The sequence below is a fragment of the Falco punctatus genome (assembly GCF_963210335.1).
Source record: "Falco punctatus genome assembly, chromosome: 10".
Taxonomy (NCBI): Eukaryota; Metazoa; Chordata; class Aves; order Falconiformes; family Falconidae; genus Falco; species Falco punctatus.
The window spans coordinates 16945385-16964430 of record NC_137590.1 but is presented as its reverse complement, the minus strand read 5'-3'; the positions used below and the strand labels follow the sequence as shown (position 1 = coordinate 16964430).

Below are 19046 nucleotides of genomic sequence, written 5' to 3'. Positions count from 1 at the left end.
TGGGCTTCCCTTCCAATCTCTTCCCCAAGGAGCACACATCTAATTGTGCCCTGGTTTAATGTTAGCTTGCTTTATTCCGCGTGTAATGTCTCTGCTGGTTGGAGATCCAGGCAGTCCCAGTGGCGTGTCCTGCGGTTGTGGTGTCATGGCTAAGGTGCAGGGCTAAACCCCCGGTGTGTGATCCTTCTCGTGATCTGTGAGGTTGCTCTTTGGGAAGAGGTGACGCAGGGAGTGGGTGGACTGTTGGTGTGGTGCTCCTTGTGCTGTTTGGGGCAGCGCTGGAGCAGCTGAAGGAGAAGCATGATAGCTGTGCGTGAAGGGTCTCTGCTGAGCAGCTGGAGCCAGTCAGAGCTGGAGGAGCTCTGCAGCCTGTTCCTGTGAAACTGGGAAGCCCAAACTGTGGCAAATCTCAGGGGTGCTGGGGATGATGTGCTGTGTTGGCTGTGAGGATGCTGGCTGTTGCCCACTGCTCTGTGCCAGGGTTCTTGCTCCAGTTGCACAGGTTCGGTCTGGATTTGGAGGAGACCTTGCCATTTGTAACTGCTGTAGCTGCAGGTCTGGCTCACAGCCCACCCACGTGTTGCTCTGTGGTCCTCCAGGTCTCTCACTTGGGTGGGTGCTGTGGCAGGGTCAGGAGAGGGGGTTGGGGGGGGTGATGGGCTTCTCAAGCAGAGGTGCCTTCCTCCACTTTGGGTTGGTGTTTTTCCTGAACTTATAGCTCAGAAGCTTTTCAGGGTCATGAGTGGAGTTACAGCCCGTGATTTCTGTGTCGCTCTGTCTGTCCTGAGCATAAGGTTCCCATCAGAGCAGGTTTTTCCCCTTGTCCACAGCCTGTGCTTAGTTCCGCTTTATGCACCAAAAGCCACACTTTAGTTTTACTTGAGGGCTCTGCACTTGCAGCCTGGTAGAAGCATGGCCTTTGTGTGCAGCAGAGGAAAAGTGAGAGTGGTGATACAGGGCCGGTTGCGTTACATTCCTATATTTTTGGGGCTGGTGGCAAGGTTGGGTTTGGCACACCCAGCTGTTGACTGTTTCCCCTTTTGCCTGATCTCAGGTATGCCATCGACCGCAGCACAGATGCTGAGAGGATCTTTGATATCGATGCCAACACAGGTGCCATTGTGACAGGAAAGGTCCTAGACCGGGAGACAGCAGGGTGGCACAACATCACTGTCCTGGCAATGGAAGCAGGTGAGATGGAAGAATGCTGTGTGGAGCAAACAGTCTGTGCTGGGGCAGAGGGGGAAATATGGGTGCATTCACTGCAGAGGTGACCAAGAGGCAAGTGTTAAGACTGAATTAAAAAAAAAGAACGCAGCAGCACTAAGTCTGACATCTCCCTAGACAACCTAAAAATACTCTTCCAGACTTGAGCATTAATAAGGGAGCATGGTTGAATAGTATATTTGATGAACACTAATCAAATTTGTTATCTATGCACCAGCTCTGCCTGTCATCCCTGTGCAGCTCACTCCCTACATTCACACCTGCTGAGCGGTTCTGGGGGTTCCCAGGGGTCTGCATTCACATCACCTGCATCCCCCCTGTTCAGCCATGTGCTGTGGGTGGATGCCCATCAACTGTGGCACAGATAACTGCCAGCACTTGCTTCTGCTGCAGACTCATGGTGGTTGGGACTTGCCGGCTGTACCTGCACACAGGGTTTGTGGCTCTGGATGCCTCCCATGCCCTTGCTCCTTGGTCTCCCTGCCCCTGGTGTGGCTGCAGGCTTGGCAAGGCACGGCAAGGAGAGGCTGGGAGGTCCCTGCACTGCAGCAGTGGGAAGGGGCTGTGGGGGCAGAGTGTCCCCAAGCCCCTGTGCTGGGCACGGGGAGCAGCACTGCTGCCAGGGTTGGTGCTGCTGGGCTGCTCCAGCTCTGGCCGCAGCACTTGGCCTCGCCCTGCAGCCCACCAGGAAAAGCCTCAGGCAGAGGATGAGGGGAAGCTCTTTTGTCCTCTTCCAAAACTGAGCTCCTTTCTGACCCTCCCACGAGAGCCGTGGTGATGGTCTTTTCCTTGCCCTATGGCTGTGCTATCCTTTAGCCTGTATTTACAGTAACTGCCAAAACTTCTCACACCCAGCTGGGATTGCCCAGGGAGGGAACAGCTTAGTGGCTTTGCATGTTTTGTTGGTTTATCTTCCCTCCATGTGGTGGGGGCAACAGAGCCTGGTGTGGGTGCTTCCAGCACAGTTCTGTTTGTCTCTTCTTCTCCATTTAAGAAAGAATAGAGCAAACCTGGGTCCTGCTGCTCAGAGGAGCTGTGAATAAACTCCTCTTGATGAATGAAAAGAAAATAATAGCAGCAAAGGGTAAGCTTCACTTCCCTGTGGGTGTTCTGCTGCAGGTAGGAAGCTGCCCTTGGGGCATCCTGCTGCCCTCCATCATGTTTGCACAGTGCCTTGGCTCATGGGCTCTGCATATCCCCATGTGTGGTGGTGGATCGGGCCCTCTGGGCCCCAGGGAGTGCTCTGCGTTCCTCTGTGAAGATGGAGCAGGGGCTTTAATTCCAGGCACCATGCTGGGAAGCAGGAACACTTTGCCATATTCTTCAAAGTCTTCCACATTTCAGATGCACAAGCCGCCAGGGCAGCCTCGGACATGCTGTGCTCTGCCACCCCATGGCAGCTGGTGCCAGGCTGCTGCCATGGTGCAAAGCACCTTCTGACATCTGCCTGTCTGCCTGCGGGCAGGAGCCTTCCCCAGGCTTCACTCTGAGACACCCCTCAGGAGTTCTGGTTCTCTTTGCTTGGTCCTGAGCAGGAAGATGCTCTTCTCACTCAAGGAGCCAGGTCAGGGGCTGACTTGGAGCCTAGAGATCGGTTCCTGCTGCAGGGTCACCCTGCCACAGCAGCAGCCATCTGCTCTGGCCAGGCAAGGGGCCAGCAGCCCTGGCCAGACCCCCGCTGCCCCGGGGGGATGTCCCTGGCTCTGCTGCGTGTCCCAAGACCCTCAGTGCTGATGTTTTGTGCATGCCAGCTGGGTGACCTGGTGTCAGGCAGGGACGGGCAGGCGTGCCCACGCTGCCCAGCCGCACCGGAGTGGGGGTCGCCCACTACAGAGCTGTGGCACGTCCTGGGGGCTCTGCGGGGGGCTCTGCCAGCAGTGGCCGGGGGGAGGGCATCACAGCATTGCAGCACAACTCGGCATCCAGAGGAAATGTGAGGTGACAAGAATCAGAAGGACAATATTTACATGCAGCAGCTAGGGTTTCAGAACAAGTCAGTAAATGCTGCGGCTCCCCTCCGGCAGGGAAGCCTGTCAGGCTGGATCGCTTCAAAAGCCAGGGAGACTCTTCAGTGCTCTGACTCATCCGTTTTAACTGCCCAGACATTCCTCCCAGTGACATTATCCTTAACATTTTGTAATCATGAAATATTAATGACTGATATTGAATTTAAAGTACAATTTATGTCTGAATCCTCTAGTGGAAAGGGCAGTTGTAAAGGTACAGCCTTCCAACTGATAGAGGGGTTTCAGCGCAGGGCCGTGCAGCAGCTGTCAGGCTGTGCCTGGCGCAGTGGGATCAGCTGCAGCAGCATGGGCGCAGAGCACGGGGTGGCTGGGAGCCTCCGTCCTGGCATCGGTGTGGCAGTTCCTGGCATCGATGTGGCAGTTCCTGGCATCGGTGTGGCAGTTCCTGGCACGCAGGTGCCTGGGGCTGGGGGAGCTGTCAGGGCCCCGTGGTGTTTGCTGTGGCGTACAGGTTGCAGCTGGCTGCTGCGGGGTCTGCTGCGTGGCTGGGCAGGATGCTGTCAACTCCGGTGGAGGCAAGTGGTAAAATATTCTTCCTTTCTCAATGAAATGTAAACCTTGCAGGAGTAATGGAGTAAGTTGACCAGGCATCCTGCTGCCTGGGCTCAGGCCTGGCCCCCCAGCTAATCGAGGCTGCTGGGAAGCTAATGCCTGCTCGATTCCCATGGTGCATGGGCATGTGGCCTGGAGCGCACCAAGGTCTTGCCTCTCTATAGCCTTCTCCAGCCGCCCTCCCTGTCTGCTGGCAGGACTGTCCTGGCAAGGGCTTAACAGAGGGCAGCTGATGGAAGGCTTGCCTGCTGACAGCACCTGTGCCAGCAGGCAGCCTGTCAGGTTTGAGCAGCTTGATGCAAGAGCTGTCCCCCACCACCTTTGAGAGCCTCATCTGGGACCCTGCACTGCTGCAGCAGAGATCATGTCCAGGGGTGCATGCCCTACCAGATAACCAAGGACAGTGTATTTGCATCGAAGGAGCAGTAAGAAAAGCCACAGAAGGCAGCTGATGGGCTGCCCGCTGCTGGCAGGAGGGGCAGGTCCCCCCGGTGGGACAGGCACTCCCCAGCGTGAGCTGCCTCAGCTGGTGGGCGACCAGCAGAATATTTGGCCTCACAACGTGGCAGCCAGCAGGAAGCATGGGGACTGTTCAGCAAGGCTGGCCTGGGACCAGGCCAAGTATTTCCAGAGATAAATCTTCATCTCACTCACAAGCTGTTTACCTTCCTTGGGCTAATATTAGTGATTCTCTTCTTGTTTTGCTCTTTGCTCATGTAAAATGATGAGGCCTTGACTGCTGTGTCCACTGCTGGTAATTGAGATGATAAATCTTCCTCCTGGAGACTGGTTTTAATCAGAGCATTGTGTTTGGATGCGATTTAATGACTCTCATGCTGCTGAGTTTGGGCAGGACTCAGGAGAGGTGAGAGCCATTTATATGTTACTTGGCTTAACTGCTGCTTCCGCTTTGCTTCCCCCCAGCTGGGAGCCACATTTCCAGTTTCAGCCTCTGGTGTAGCTGCCTGTGTCCGATGAGCCATACCCCTGGCGTGCCCCTGCTTCGTCCTTGCCATCAGTGCTCTGCTTTGCAGTCAGGCAGCTGCTCTGACATCTACAAAAGCACCCTGTGCTTCACAGCCGTGGCCTGAGTGCTGGAAAGCAGCGTGGCCCATCCCCATCATTTATTCTGCATTTTTTTCTCCCAGTTTGCTGAGATAGTGAGGAATAAATTCCACCCTGCCTCTTCTGGCTTCCCTACTGATATAAAAATTTGGAATGCATTATTGTACCAACTGGGTCTTGAGGCAGAAGAGGGTGGGTCGTACACTGCCCGACAGCATCCCTGAGCTGTGCTTCCCCGGGTGCTGAGCCACAAGCAGCAGCCCACAGTCCTCTGGGCTTCCCTCAAAATATGTTTCAGACCCCAGGAAAGCTGCAGAATGTGTGACGGTGTGATATCACTGCATGGCTATGTATGCAGGCAGGAGTGCAGATGGTATGTGTGCTTCAGCAGCGGTTGGACTGAGAGCCTCACAGTAGAGGTTTGGGTGTAAAAATGCAAAGTGCTTTATTGTGAGTATGTGTAAGGGTCTGAAGGGATAAGGACTGGATCCCAGTGCAGCAGTAACCATGGATCTCCTCTTCCCTGCCACAGCAGGGTGGCTGGGCATCTCAGCAATGCTTTCCCATTACTGTAAGCTGCTGCTGCAAAGCTGCCAGCGGTTGAGAGCAGTTGCCCAATTGTGCTCTGCGTCAGTCCTGCAGGCAGTCGGTTGTCCAGAACCCAGCAAGATGGCAAGCTGCTGTTTTAAACAATCAGATGCAAAACGCCAAGGATGTTGTCCTGTTCAGATTACTTTCATGATTAATTAAGAAAAGAATACTTTGGGATGTGGCTGAAGATCCAGCTGGAGCATCTGAGTCTCAGTCTCCAGTGTCTCCGTGCAGCAGGACTGGCTTTCCCCTGCTCCACAGCTGCTGCCCGTCCCACCGAGCAGCACCTCGGCACAGAGGGGTCTGGCCTGTGCTCGCTGCTTGTCCTGAGCTGCGCTGTTTGTAGCAGTGAGGAAAGGGCAGACGCTGCAGCATGGAGGTGATGGGCAGAGCTCTGTCCTCCGGCCCTAGCAGCTCCAAAATAAAGGAGCCCATGTTGGCAAAGGCAGCTGCCAGTCATCAGCCTGGAGCTCCCATACTGCAGCTGCTGTGTTTCCAGCATGTCCCCCTTGTTCTGTGTGTTTTCCATGTCTTACCTCAGTCTTTTCAGATTAATAGCATTCCAACTCCTGAAGGAAATGCAGAAAAACGGCATGTTTAATTTTAATTTAGGAAAGCGTTTAGGTAGCAGCCTAGTTTCCTCGCTGCTGTCAATCAGGTTTTCTCAAGGCTGACATCAATTAGTTTAAAAATATTGAATGTAATTTTGCCTGACACAACATATTGCAGCCACTGCAAAATATAATTTATTTTAGAAGAAGAAATAATTAAACTAATTTGCATGTCAGTCAGCTGAGCTTTCCAGCTACCGAGGAGAGATGCTGCAATGGAAGATTACTTTTTTTTTCCCTCTCCAGTTGTGCTCAGCCTGGCACGTGCAGCCCTGCGCCCCGTCCCCTGGCCAGGTGCCGCTTGGCAGAGCCCTGCGGGGGCACACTGCTGTGCCTTCGACAGCCCTCATCCACCCAGCCTGCTGCTCTGCCTGGCAGGAGTACATGACTGCTGAGCATGTGTAGGGGCGTCTGTGTGTATTTCTGTGCCATGCAGAGGAACACAGGTCAGAGCTTTTAGCTTTGTGGATGTGAAGTCTGCATTAGTTAGGGGCATCACGCCTGTCGGCACAGATGTACTCCAACAATCTTAATCAGGCTTCTGACCGTCATAAATTCAGTTTATGCCACACAGTTACAGAAAACATACTTCAGAGGTGTTTTGGAGATAACTTGTTTCAAATACATCCAACCATTTTTCATATTCTCCACCCTTAAATCTAGGTACTGGCTCAAAGGAAGAGGGAGGTTGATAAAGAAAGCAATTGAGGAACCTTCAAATAGATCATGGTACGGCCAAAAGAAGTCGATGTGTGCCTCACTGGAAGAGCTGACGACGATGCAGTGGTTGCATTTCTAACCTTTATGTTCTTGGAGACGTCAAATTTTAACCCTGTCACTGAGCCAGGAGTAAGCCTGAGCCTCAGGCTTCAGCAATTTCGGAAGAGGCAAAAGGAGGGCTTCTTTATGACAGGGTGCATTCAGAAAGGACAACTGTGCTTTGAGCTGCGCTCAGGGGACTGGGACATTAGTTATGGCTCTGGCAGAGGGGTCAGTGCGGGTCCTTGGCACTGTGCAGTGGCGCATGGATGACCCCACTCACGTGCACAGCATAAAACACTCCTGGCAGCTGGTCACTGATGCTGTGGAAGAGAATGGGCCTGTGGTTACATCCATCTCTAAATACGCTGAGCACATCCCTCCTGATGCGGCTGAGAGAGGTGATCTTGAAGGGAAACTACTGTGCTCTGGGTCGCCCAGGTGTCCCAGCCTGGCCCTGCAGAGCCTCCACAGCACATGCCAAGCCCAGAGGTCCTGGGTAGAGTTCAGCAGCACTGGCACCAGCTCCTGCTAGCAGCCGGCTTGGGCACTGTGGGGTATTGGCAGAGGAACCACTCCTCCCGATCGCAGTTAGGAAAGAGAAGGGATGGGGTCCCAGGCTCTTCTTTCTCCTTTCTCTTTCTGCTTTTCCTCATCTTTCTTTCGGCAGTGCCTCCAGGGCAATGCCGGCTTGCTCCAGAGCTGAGCAGCAGGGATAGTTATCCGTCTTCCTGTGGGCCGAAGAGAGGGTGATGAGATGCTGTCATCCTTCTTCTTTCAGAAATTGAACCCTTTCTCCTCCTGCTCATTTGTGGCCATGGTGGGCATCAGGCACATCCCTTCCTGCCCCGCTGTCTCCCCCTTCCTCTCCCCTGAAAGCAGTTGCAGTTTATTTCGCTGCACCAACACGGCTTTTAAAATAACGCATAGTTCCAGGCTTTTAGTCACGACTTCTGCCTCCCTCCCCTGAAAACAAGCATCTAATCACCAGAGCAGCTGGTCTGGGTGAGAGGGAGTGATAACAGGAGAACAGGGTGAAGGCAGCTCTGGGGAGAGGGCTTAGGTTCCTGGCTAATTATGGAGCAGCACTAAATCTCTCCCCTGGGTCCTCCCCCACCTGATCTGCGGGGGCCAGCATTAATTTTATAGACAAACAGGCAGCAGAGCTGCAAGGAGAGAGGCATTGGGTCTGTCACAGTTGCAACCTCTGGGTAAAACAAAGGAGATGGAGTGTGAGGGAGTTCTTATGTTTGGAAGCGCATGAGGTGCTCCAGAAAACATTAGGCCCTCCAGAGTGATTTATAATTTTATAGCGAGGGCTCAATGTACCTTTGCGGTGCGTGTGTGGGGTAGAGCAGCACTGCAGTGAAGGGAGCTGTAAATGTGATCCCTGTCCCATGTGTCATGCGAGCCTGGAACAGCACAGGCGGGTGCAGCTGGTGGCTCCGTGTGCCCCATGGGAGGGGGGTGGGCTGCGAGCCCCCCTGGACTGCTGCCCGCATGAGGCACGGGCTGCCAAGGGCAGGGCTATAGGGGTTGCCCTAGGTCTTGCCATGTGACCCCCTGTGCTGGCTGGCAGATGGTGCTAGTTCAGGTTCAAGCTGCTGCTGGCAATGCAAAAGCTGGTGTCGGTGTGCGAGGCCCGGGTCCCAGGGCAGGAGCCTCACACCTTGACAGAGAGGGTTCAACCCCGGATTGTCTGGGTGTGGTGGAGGTGCATGTGGCAGATTTCATCACTGCCCGCTGCTCTTAGTTGATCCCCCGTTTCATATCCTGGCTCTGCTCGCTCATCTCTTAGCCTTGCTGCTAGCTCCGGGGGTGTGAGGGTCAGGATCCAAGCCAGGCTGTGATGTTCTCGCATCTGAGTTTCCTTGTCCCCTCTCAGTGCTGTCTGGCTGCAGCACAGATGCTCATCAGCGGCGTGACCTTTATGTGGGGACTTGCTTGGGGGCTTTCCAGGGGTGGATCAGGCCAACAGCAGCATTTTGGGAGTCCTTGGAACACAGCCCAGCAGTTGGGTTTCTTCACTGGAAAACAGGTGGGGCAGGGCTGAGCGATGCTCTGTGGGCACCGCCGGCCTGCAGCGCCAGTCTGTGCCATGGGCAGGCAGAGGTGCGGTGCTGCGTGACCCTCTGCGCTGGCAGCAGCTGTGCTGGGCTCTGGGCGGCAGGGACGTGGAGGGTTTGCTCCCTGCTAGCAGCAGATGGCACTTCCTGCTGAAGCTCTGCTTCCTTTTTCGTTTCAGATAATCACTCACAGGTGTCAAGAGCCTCTCTCCGTATCCGTATCCTGGACGTCAATGACAATCCACCTGAGCTCGCCACCCCCTATGAAGCTGCAGTGTGCGAGGATGCCAAGCCAGGCCAGGTAGCAGGTGTCCCCCAGCCCTTCTCCCGGGTTTTGGTCAGTGCCTGCAACAGTCTTGTGCCTTGAGCAGTGCTCTGGACCAGTACCAGCCAGCCATCCTTCCCCTTCTGCCTGAATATCTTCCTGTGCAGTTGCTGTCACACTGGGAACAACTTCGTTGGTGTCCTACAGCTAAGCCCATCTACAGGGGCAAAGGCTCATCCCTTTCTGTGGCAGAACCCAGTGATGCTTTGCTGGACCGGACCCTGTGAGCAGGGCTGGTGGGGGAGGCTGCAGAGGCAGCACTGATCTCACCTTGGCTTTCTCCCCACAGCTGATCCAGACAATAAGCGTCGTGGACCGCGATGAGCCTCAGAGTGGCCATCATTTCTACTTCACTCTGGCACCTGAAGCCAACAACCACCATTTTTCTCTGCTGGATATTAAGGGTAAGCCCTGCCGCACCCTTCCCAGTGCTGCAGCCTCCCGGCTGAGCTGCACAGCTGGCTGCGGGGCTGTGGGCTTATGGTCCGTCTGTGCCAGGTGGAGCTCAGGGTGCTTTGGGCACTCTGCAAGGCTCCTTGCCAACCTGAAATGGGGGGGGCTGGTCAGATAGCGGTTTGGATTTCCTCAGGGAGGCTCTGTCGCTTTCTTCTCTGCTACAGACAAGTCCAGAGCTCTTCTTGTGCTGTCTGGTTAGCCTTCAGTGTTTCCAGGGTTTTCAGTCCCTGTCTTGATGCGAAATCTCTAACTTGCCTGCAGGCAAGGAGATGATGTGGATTTACAGATGAACACGTTCCTCTGTTGAGCATTGTGATTTATCCTTGTTCAAGGTAAATCCTGGAGCAGGGGTCATCCTGGGGCTACTGTGCGGGTGGGCAGCCCCTGGCACATGGGAGCAGCTCAGAAGGCAGTGGGGCCGTGCAACAGCCAGCCCTCAGCTGTGGTGGATCCTCTGGGACCTGGCCAGCGGAGCCAGATGGTGGCTTAGGAGCACGCGTCCTCTGCATTTCCTAAGGTTTATCCAGTCCTTTGGGAAATGCAGCCGGGCAGGGCCCTTCTGTTCCTCTGGGAAGCTCTTGGGTTCTTTGTGCCTCTGGGCTGAGCCGGTCCCGATGCCTCAACCCTCACCTGCTGCTGTAACCAGTGAGGTGCAACACAGGTTTTGATGGCTGAGCCCTGGCTACTGTTTGGCTTTGCAGACTGCAAGGTCAGGCTGCGTTTGTGTGGACATTAACAATCCAGAAAGGTACTTACCAGGCCGCTTTGTATTTTTTATTGGTGTTTTGGTTGAATTTAGGTGCTGACTGCAGTGGTAAGTACAGCAGGGACCCATGTAGAAACTGGGATCTTCTCCAGCCAGATGTGCACTTACTTGTCAAAGGGGCCGGCCCAGATGGAAGCCAGCAGACCACACTGAAATGCTTCCTTTGTTTTGGGGGTTCTTTTACATTATTTTTTTTCTTCTCTGTTTTTGCAGCCTTGTCTGTCAAAAGTCTGATTTAGTTTGTTCTGAGCTTATCAGAGGAGCCTTCTGCTGATGTAAGATCCTGCTTGCTCAGTTTGGCTCAGCATTATTAGGGATAGACAAAATGGAACTTTCAACAAGAAGCTTCAGTTATAATTGTAGAAGGACTGATGTTGCTTTGTGTCCTAAAGAGTGCAGCTGTCTCTGACCTGAGTCCCTCCCCCTGCCCTCATGGGGCAGCTGCTCACAAGACCTTTGCTTCTTATCGTGTAAGCAAGCTTTAATCCTCTGCAAGATTTTGCCCCACATCCAGTGATTAACTTCCTTCACTTTCGCTGAAGGGATTTATCAAAATGTCCTTGAGCGTGCTGAGTTGCACCCTGGTGTCCATCCCTACCTAGACCCCTCCAGAAGCTCCGAGGGGCCTGGGGTTGCACTCCCACTCCCTGCCCTGAGCCGGGATGTCTGCCACGGCTGGGTTGCGATCCCAGAGCCATCACTGCTGCTCAGCTGGTCTGGAGTTTATCAGGTGCTGCTTCACTGTCAGGCGCTGTGTGTGGATCAATCAAGCACGCCCTGTTCGGGCAGCCAGGGTTCACCAGCAATGACCCAAAAGCTGGCATTGCAGGAGGGTGCAGGGCACAGGCTCCTGTGCTCCCGCCTCCTCCAGAGCTGCTGCTCTCTTGAGTGGGTGAGGCTCTTGTTGCACGGGGTAATCCTTCATGCTAAACAATCCCACAAACTTTGCATGTGGTACAACACTGCATAAAATGAGTAAAAGCTGGCATTGCCTCCCACCTTCTGCTCTCGGGAAAACAAATGCTGTTGCTGCAGGGTTATTCCCAGTTTGTTTGGAGACCCTCCCAATTGCGAAGCAATGCAGTCTTCCACAGCAAGGGGAAGCAGCTGCCTGTGCAGATGGAGGCACCCCTCACTCCTAATGTGTGTGTGTTTTAGTGCCATCTTCTCTCCTTTGATTTCTCCTCCCATACCTGCTTCTTCAGTCCACTGAGCGCACTGGGTGTGCTCACCTTCGCTCCCTGCTCTCAAGGGTTCCCTTGCTGCATCCTCCTTTGTCCCCCCTTGCCTCCCTTTCGTGTGTTCACCCCTCTTGCACTTGTCTCTACTCCTCCATATAAATATCAGTGGTGACAAACTGCTACCACCAGCCCATCTGTTTCTTTGTACAAATTTGTAGCTAGTTTTGAAACGTGATTTATAAATACTGCTTTTGCAGCCAAGGAGTGACACTGATGGATGTCAGCACAGATGGATTCGCTAAGCTCTTGCTTAAATCCTTCTCTCTTCTGCTTTGCACCCACCTCCCTCGGCTCCTACAAGGCAGCAGAAAGCCACCTCAGAAGAGTGATTTGTCCTTAGCATGGCAGGGACCAGCGTCTGCTCAAGAACGTTCTCGCTCCAGTTGGTCAGGCAGGATGGCTACAGCCAGCAGTGACTTAGCCACAAGGTGTCCGAGGCTCCGAGCTGGCTGCAGCGCGGGGGGGCTGTTGCAGGGGGGCTGCTGGGGCAGGCACCTTGCAGGCAGAAGGGACCCTGCAGGAGGCTGGGGAAGCAGAAAGAGAGCCGATTAAATGGTAAAATGCAGAGCCCTGTCACACAGGTGGGAGCAGAGCCAGGCGGGGTAGCACAGGAGGGTAGAAGACGCTGAACACTGCCTGGGCTCTTCTAGGGCTCCTTGTGGGCAGCATGGAGGAAGCCTGCGAGGGTTTTGAGAAAAGCCCAAGGTGGTTAATGGGGCAGCCTGTCCATCAGATAAGCTTGTGGAGTTCCTGCTAGTAAGTGGGCACACGGCAGGTCTGATGCTGCCACGATACAGTCACGATGGTGCCACTTGCCTGAACCCTGCTGGGTCAGGCCCCACTGCAGCCAAAACTGTACCGAGTGGGGACAGACCTTGCACGTGCCTGCAGGTAACACCCGCAGCCCTGCTTGCCAGCTCCCAGTCGCATGCGGAGCTGCCTCGGCTCTGATGATTCAGGCCAGAGATACAAGAGCAAAAGGTGACCATGCAGGAGACTGCGTTAGCCGAATTACAGCTGGTTCGCAGGAACCAGACTTTCAGACACAGTGCCGTTTCCTACTGGTATCTCTTCTTACTTGCTTTTGTGCTGTCTAAGGGAGTGCTCAAGCAATTCCTAATTCATCAAACAAGGAATAAATGTCATGTGTGGTAACAGTGGCTGCAATCCAGAAGGAAGATGCCCAGCATATGAAGTGCCTGAAGGAAGACAGAGAATTGGAAAAGCTGACCTCACCTGGGTCCAACTGGTGCCATTCCAAAGGCATTCACCATCCTCTGCCTCTGAACTCGCCTTTTGCTTGGTCTTTCTGGCCTGAGAAAATTGATCACAGAAGGATCAAAATCAAAGGCAATTAAAGCCTTAAATCGTGTTCTCCAAGAAATGCTAATTGTGTTGGAAGGGATGGTAGAAAGCATCCAAGCCCATCAACCTGGAAGGGGTGCTGGCTAATATGGAGTGACACATGGAGCTACTGACTCCGGTGCTCAAGGGCTAGGCAAGCAGATGTCTGAACTCTCTGCAGGTCTCATTAGGAGCATGTAATGGGTGATAGAAGATCTGAAAATCATAACAATCAAAAGCAAAATGTTAAGATTCAAGGATTGCCTTAGGACAGAGGAAGCGGTCTCCAGCCCCGCAGGGATGCTGTTCTCGGCACGAGCAGTGCAGATGTTGTTCTTTTCTTGAGGGAGGAGACGGGGGGCATGAAAAAGAGCATCAAATCTCTGCAGGGGCTGAGCAAAAGGCAAATGAGCAGCAGTGGTGCTGCGGCCTGGCACCCGGAGAACTTGAGAGAAGGAAGAAGCAAAAGGGAAAAATACGTCTCCTACCAACTGCACCCACCTGGGGCTGGAGGAGGGATCTGCTGCTTTTGGGCAGCTCCAGCAGCAGCATGGCCATGGGCCTGGCCAGGAGCTGCGTGCACCTCCTGGAGCTGGTGTGCCCGGGCACTGGTGCTACGGAACAGCTGCTGGGGAAGGGGAAGGGAGTGTGGGAGAGGGCAGGGATCCTGAAATCCAAACTGGACGTAGCTGGCTGCCTTCTGCTCTCCAGTGCCATTTGAGTTATGAGAAGTGTTTATTAGTCTGTCTTTGAAGCTGCCAAGAGCCTCTTTCGAGAGGGAGTCTGAGAGACTTAATTATTTTATTATTCCTAGTGATGTTACGCTACCACCAGAGTATATTTAATTCCTAAACTTTCCTCCTGTGGCAGTATTGATGGGTCCCTGCACACTCAACTCGTGTTGGCTTCTGCCTTGTCTGGTGACTTGCTCCTCAAGCAGGCAGAGATGCCATCTCCTGTCCATTGCACAAGGTAGTATGGTGCGGCACAAGAGAGCATCACTGTGTGGTCAGGGAGAGGGTGGCATAGGAAACCTTCAGAGGATATGCCAGTTTGTGTAGCAAGATGGCAAGGATAGTAAATGGTTTGCCTCAGGGCTTCAAAGAGCACGTGGCACCACCTTTAGAGTGGTGTGACTGAGCACAAAGTGCAGCCTGACGAGGACTGGGCAGGAAAACCCAAGTGTAGAGAACCAAACTCATGTATGCAGGAAAGCTGGGGATTATTGTCTGCTCAAATTTCAGCGCTACCTCCTGGGAAACACTGCTCCTCAACCTCGTGACCCCAAGAATGGACTTAGCAGAAAGCTGCTACAGAAGAAGAGACACAAAAGGCTGCAGGGTTGGGCCTGTCTAGCTTTTCTTTGCAAGGACTCAGACTGTGCCAATACAAACAAATCTACACCAAGATATACATCCTGAAGTGACTGCTTTGGGTCAGCTGCATGTAAAGAAACAACTCTACCAAGACAAATTACATTGTTTTGTAGGAGGTTGCTTTGGATGCATTTTCTAAGATACTTTTTCCCAGATCTGGGCAAAATTTTCTTCACTTCCGTGGTCAAATAGACTACATTGCATGGCAGCAGCACTGTTTTTTCTGGAATATCTTTCTTGGAAGGGAACACAGAAGTTTGCAAATAACGGGTGTAAACACCCAACAGAGAAAACAGTTGTCCAGGGAGCCTGGGGATCCGTGGGCATGGTGGGTGGGCGGTGGGAGCTGTCTCAGTGCCTGGAGGGGGCCGCTCTGCCAGCCTGCGGTCTGGTGTCCAACCTTGGTGAGCAATGTCACAGGTGCAGGTGTGAGATTTCTGCAGATCTTTCTTCTGTAGGAAGCGCTTATGTCAGCCCATTTGAGACAGCAAATGTAATTTCATGATGTTTGAAATAGTGTTTTGTAGTTGTGATTTTTGTCTCTCTCCCTAGCACCGAGTTTTGGGTTGCAGAGCAAGACCTCGGCCCCTTCCTGAGCTGAGGTTTCTCAGAACAAAGCTGTTTGTCATGCTGCTGATACATTTAAGTACTGGCTGCTTTATTGTGGCTTTGTGGGTTCAGCAGTGAAAATATTTCTCCTTCCCGTACTTGGAGGTGAGGGGGCTCAGCAGTGCAACGCGCTGTCTGGACAGTCTCAGCTGAGATGAAGTTAGTGGCTGCCTCTCTGCAACGTGCACATGTATTTCCCCTTGGTTTCTAGAGATTGTTTCTAAAAATACAGCATGCCTTGTGGCAGGTCCCTAACAGGAGCTGGAGCTGACTGTAAACAGAAGGGGAGTCGGCAGCTTTCTGCTGCATTTCCAGAGAGTTGGGGAGCTGGTGCTGCGCCTGCATTCACACAGCACTAATGGGGGGCTCCCCCGGGTGCTGGGAGCACTCCCAAGCACAGCATTCATCCAGCCTGTGCCAGAGGTGGGCCAGGCAGCACGGGGAGGAGCAAGGCTGTATGCATGGGCATCCTCCGAGCCAGGATCCAGCCACGAGCTCAGGATGGGTACTTGACTGGTGTGGTGCAAAGTGAAGGCGATCTTCCTGGGCTGAGCGCCAGAGCCTTGCTCACTCACAGCAAGTTGGTCTGTCCCATTTGTCCTGCGGCTTCACGTCCACTAGATCCAGTTGCCCGAGGCTTATGTTTAGCTGGGCTAGCTGGGAGTTAGTGCTGGCCTCTTGCTCAGATGGTGCTGTTAATGTATTTCTATCTCCGTGCTATGCTGCAGCAAGCTGAGGGTGCAGCACCAAAGGAGATCTTGTTACCTTTGTGTAAATTATTAGCATAACAATAATTATTTTTCCTAGCTCATCCCTGATAGGCAATAGGCAGCTTCTCGGCAGACTCCGCTGCTGGCAGGCTGTCACACTTGCTCCAGCCTCTCTGCTGCCCGGGGACTGGTGCTCCCCTGCTCCTGACAGCTGTGCCAAGTTGCCTCTGTGCTGGTGCCATGTGCTGCTCCAGGAGTCTCAGCCGTGGTGGTAGGTGTCCTGCAGGACCAGGCGGCTGCTCAGGCAGAGGGTCGATGGTACCTGCCTCGTGTACAGAGAAGCTAGGCAATGTGTGTGGTGCAGAAAGACGGTGCTGTCTGCTGTGGGCAATCCCTTCCATGGGCTGGTGACACAGCAGCACTGGGATCACATCTGACTCGAAGCGTGGGTCAGTGCTGGGTGCTGAAGCCTTGCAGGCAGAGCGCTGCTATTGCATGCAATATCTGCAAACTGTCCCCAGATCAACTTGTACAAGCATGTGCCTTGTTACTGTCTTCTGCTCTGTGTTCCTGAGGATGTTGCCTGCCTGAAGTCTGCTGCTGCAAGCTGGGATGAGTGAGGTTACCTGGAAAATTCTCTTAATGGATAAAAGATGCTACATCCAAAGGAAGAGATTTTTTCTAGTGACCTGCAGCACAGTTCTGTGTACATGAATAAGATCTGGTTTTGAATATCACCATTGTGGCATTCAGTGCAGCCTCCAAATGTTGGCTGGTGTGGTCTCTCTGGTGTCCTTGCCTTTCCCACTTTGAGCTCTCCAAGGCAGACCTGTGCTCTCCAGTGAACTGGAAGAGATTACTTTTTCCCTGTGTTGTTTATGCTGGAATCCCAGTGCTCCCCAGTCCCAAAGGCTCTGCTCTCCCCAGCAACATGGCCATATTCTGGCAACGCAAGAGAACTCTGGTAGGCTGAGTCCAGAAACCTGATGGTAAGAAGCAACAATCCGGTATTTAGCACCATGAGAGCTGAGTGCTGTTCTGGGCACAAGCTCGTGCACTGTTGCCTCCCTGCTGGGCACAGACAGCCCATCTTCCTCACTCTTGCTGCACCGTGTGCTCGGCTCCAGCACATATTGGGTGGGCTTCACCTCTGCACCTGCCTCTCAGCATGGGGGGCACAGGCTCTTCCAGGCTGCCCTGAATGCCCTCGCTTGGTCTTTGCTGAAGTTGGCTGCTGCAGTCCTGCGGCCAGGTCATCTGTGCCTCTACCATTTGTACTGGCAGAGCTGGGTGAGGGCTCTGCACTGGGGTCCTGCCAGACTCTGCCCAAACTGTGTTGCCTGCAGCCCTGAGCAGCTGCGGGGGTAGGTTGGCTCTGTGCTCTGCCCTGGCTGCTGCACAGTGCCTCTGGGATCTGCCCCACTTCCATCTAGCCGCTGGATTGCCCCAGTCCTGCAGCTAGCTCAGCCTGTAACTGCCCCTCTGCTCTGTTCCTGGCTCACCTCCTGCCCTCACCATGCCCCGTGCACTCCCATGCAGCACCTGATCCAACACGGCAATTTCCGTGGTGGCAGGCAGCCCAAGAGCCAGAATTAGAATAGATGTCTTTTCCGATCGAAGAGCTGATTGATACGGAAAGGGACCAGTCCAACATAAATCAGGTGCAATGAGGAGAGAATCTGTAGACAGCAGCACCTTGCTGTGAGCCGGCCAATCTACGTTTTATTAGATAAAGACTGCAGACAGTCAGCAGCAACTTCTGACATCTGGCCACAGTTGTTCAGCTACGATTCAGTCCTGTCCTGCCCACTCTGCTGCTGGCTGGCAGCAAGTAGTGCACATGAGCAGTGAGCTGAGCAGATTTTCAGTCCCTGTTCCTACCTTCCCTGCTCCAGGTCTTCTGGGCGCAGCTGCTGCTTGGGTTCATCTCTGACACCGGGACCCTGGAGGGTCCCATGAAGTGGCTGTGTTAATGGGATTGTGATGGGTTATGGTCTGCCGGCTGAGTCCCTGAAACACCAGGGTTTGAGCAGATGGGGAGGAGTACAGCTGGCTCAGCTGGGAGACTTGGAAGGAGCTCTGCCTGCTCCTTCAGATGTTAAAAGGGTCCTAGGGATGTTTGGCCCTCCAGCTGAGGCAGGACCCCGGTGCTTGGGTTTGAAAACAGTAACTGCTCTTGCAGGTTCAGTGCTACCTGAAGACCCCCATCCATGCTGGTGTCCGTGTCAGCAACTAATTTTTATCCTGATTCCTGCTCTGTGCCACTCTCAGAAGGTCTTCTGGGAGGTTTTCTCCCCCCTCTCTCTTCTCTGACTGGTTTGTTTGTCAGCACAGCTCAGACACTCATGTGCTCCTGCTCCTGTGTTGGGTTTGCTGTGCCCTGGGCATGCTGGTGGGTGAGATGCTGGGCAGGCCCCGAGGTACCCAGTGAAGGTGCATGTGCTGGAGTGGAGCTGGCCACCTCCGGTGCTCCCTGCTCCCCTGTGACAGACAGGAGGGAAATCCTGTCCCCTCTTCGGGTGGTTGCTAGGGTTGGTGCATGAACAACCGCTGTTCGTCTTGAGCGTGGAGGAGCTCATGGCGAGTCCTGCTGGCTCTGCTGTGAAAGTGACTTTGCTGTGGGTTTACTTGTTCTCTGCAGACAACACAGCTGCCGTGCACACACAGAGAATGGGCTTCAATCGCCAGGAGCAGGACGTGTACCTGCTCCCCATTTTGGTGGTGGACAGCGGCCCTCCGGCCCTCAGCAGCACAGGGACCCTGACCATCCGCATCTGTGGCTGTGACAGCAATGGGGCCATCCAGTCCTGCAACAGCACAGCCTACGTTGTGTCAGCTACACTGAGCCCTGGCGCCCTCATTGCGCTGCTGGTGTGCATCCTCATTCTGGTTGGTGAGTGCCTGCCTGTCCCCTGGCCTCCTGTCCTGTCCCATCTCCTCCATCCAGCATCACACAGACGAGCGCAGGCAGTTGCTGTGGGCACAGTGTTGGCTTCTCTACTGCCTGTGCCCTTGCTGGTAGCTGCAGTGTGGCAGGCAGGAAGCCTGGCGCCCTGCCAGTGGGGGATCATCAGGGAAGATCCCATGTTTGGGGAAGCTTCCGTGTTTGTTTGGGGAAGTTCCTGTGTTTGCCCCAGGTCTTGGGCGCTGGGTGCAGCAGGGCAGCCAGAGCGGGGCTCCCTGTGTGCAGGCAGGTGTGCTGCTGCCCAGTGGAGGTGGAGAGCTGCTGGCTTGCTCCCTACCTTGATGGGCAGGAGCCAAGAGCTGCTCACTGGCTGCTGTGCTGTGCCCACTGCAGGAGTCTTGCAGCAGATGGGGCAC

General features: G+C 54.0%; 1 protein-coding gene across 8 annotated transcripts in view; it reads left to right on the top strand.

Moving 5' to 3' along the window:
- CDH22 (cadherin 22) overlaps positions 1 to 19046 on the top strand; it is a 98104-nt gene that overhangs the window by 63162 nt on the left and 15896 nt on the right. For 7 of the 8 annotated variants that reach the window (XM_080404089.1, XM_080404088.1, XM_080404087.1 and 4 more), the window contains 4 exons: positions 1055 to 1191; positions 9078 to 9199; positions 9513 to 9627; positions 18367 to 18618. In XM_080404089.1, the coding sequence (XP_080260215.1) occupies positions 1055 to 1191; positions 9078 to 9199; positions 9513 to 9627; positions 18367 to 18618 (626 nt within the window). The remainder of the gene's footprint in view (positions 1 to 1054; positions 1192 to 9077; positions 9200 to 9512; positions 9628 to 18366; positions 18619 to 19046) is intronic. The other variant, XM_080404090.1, reaches the window with a different exon arrangement.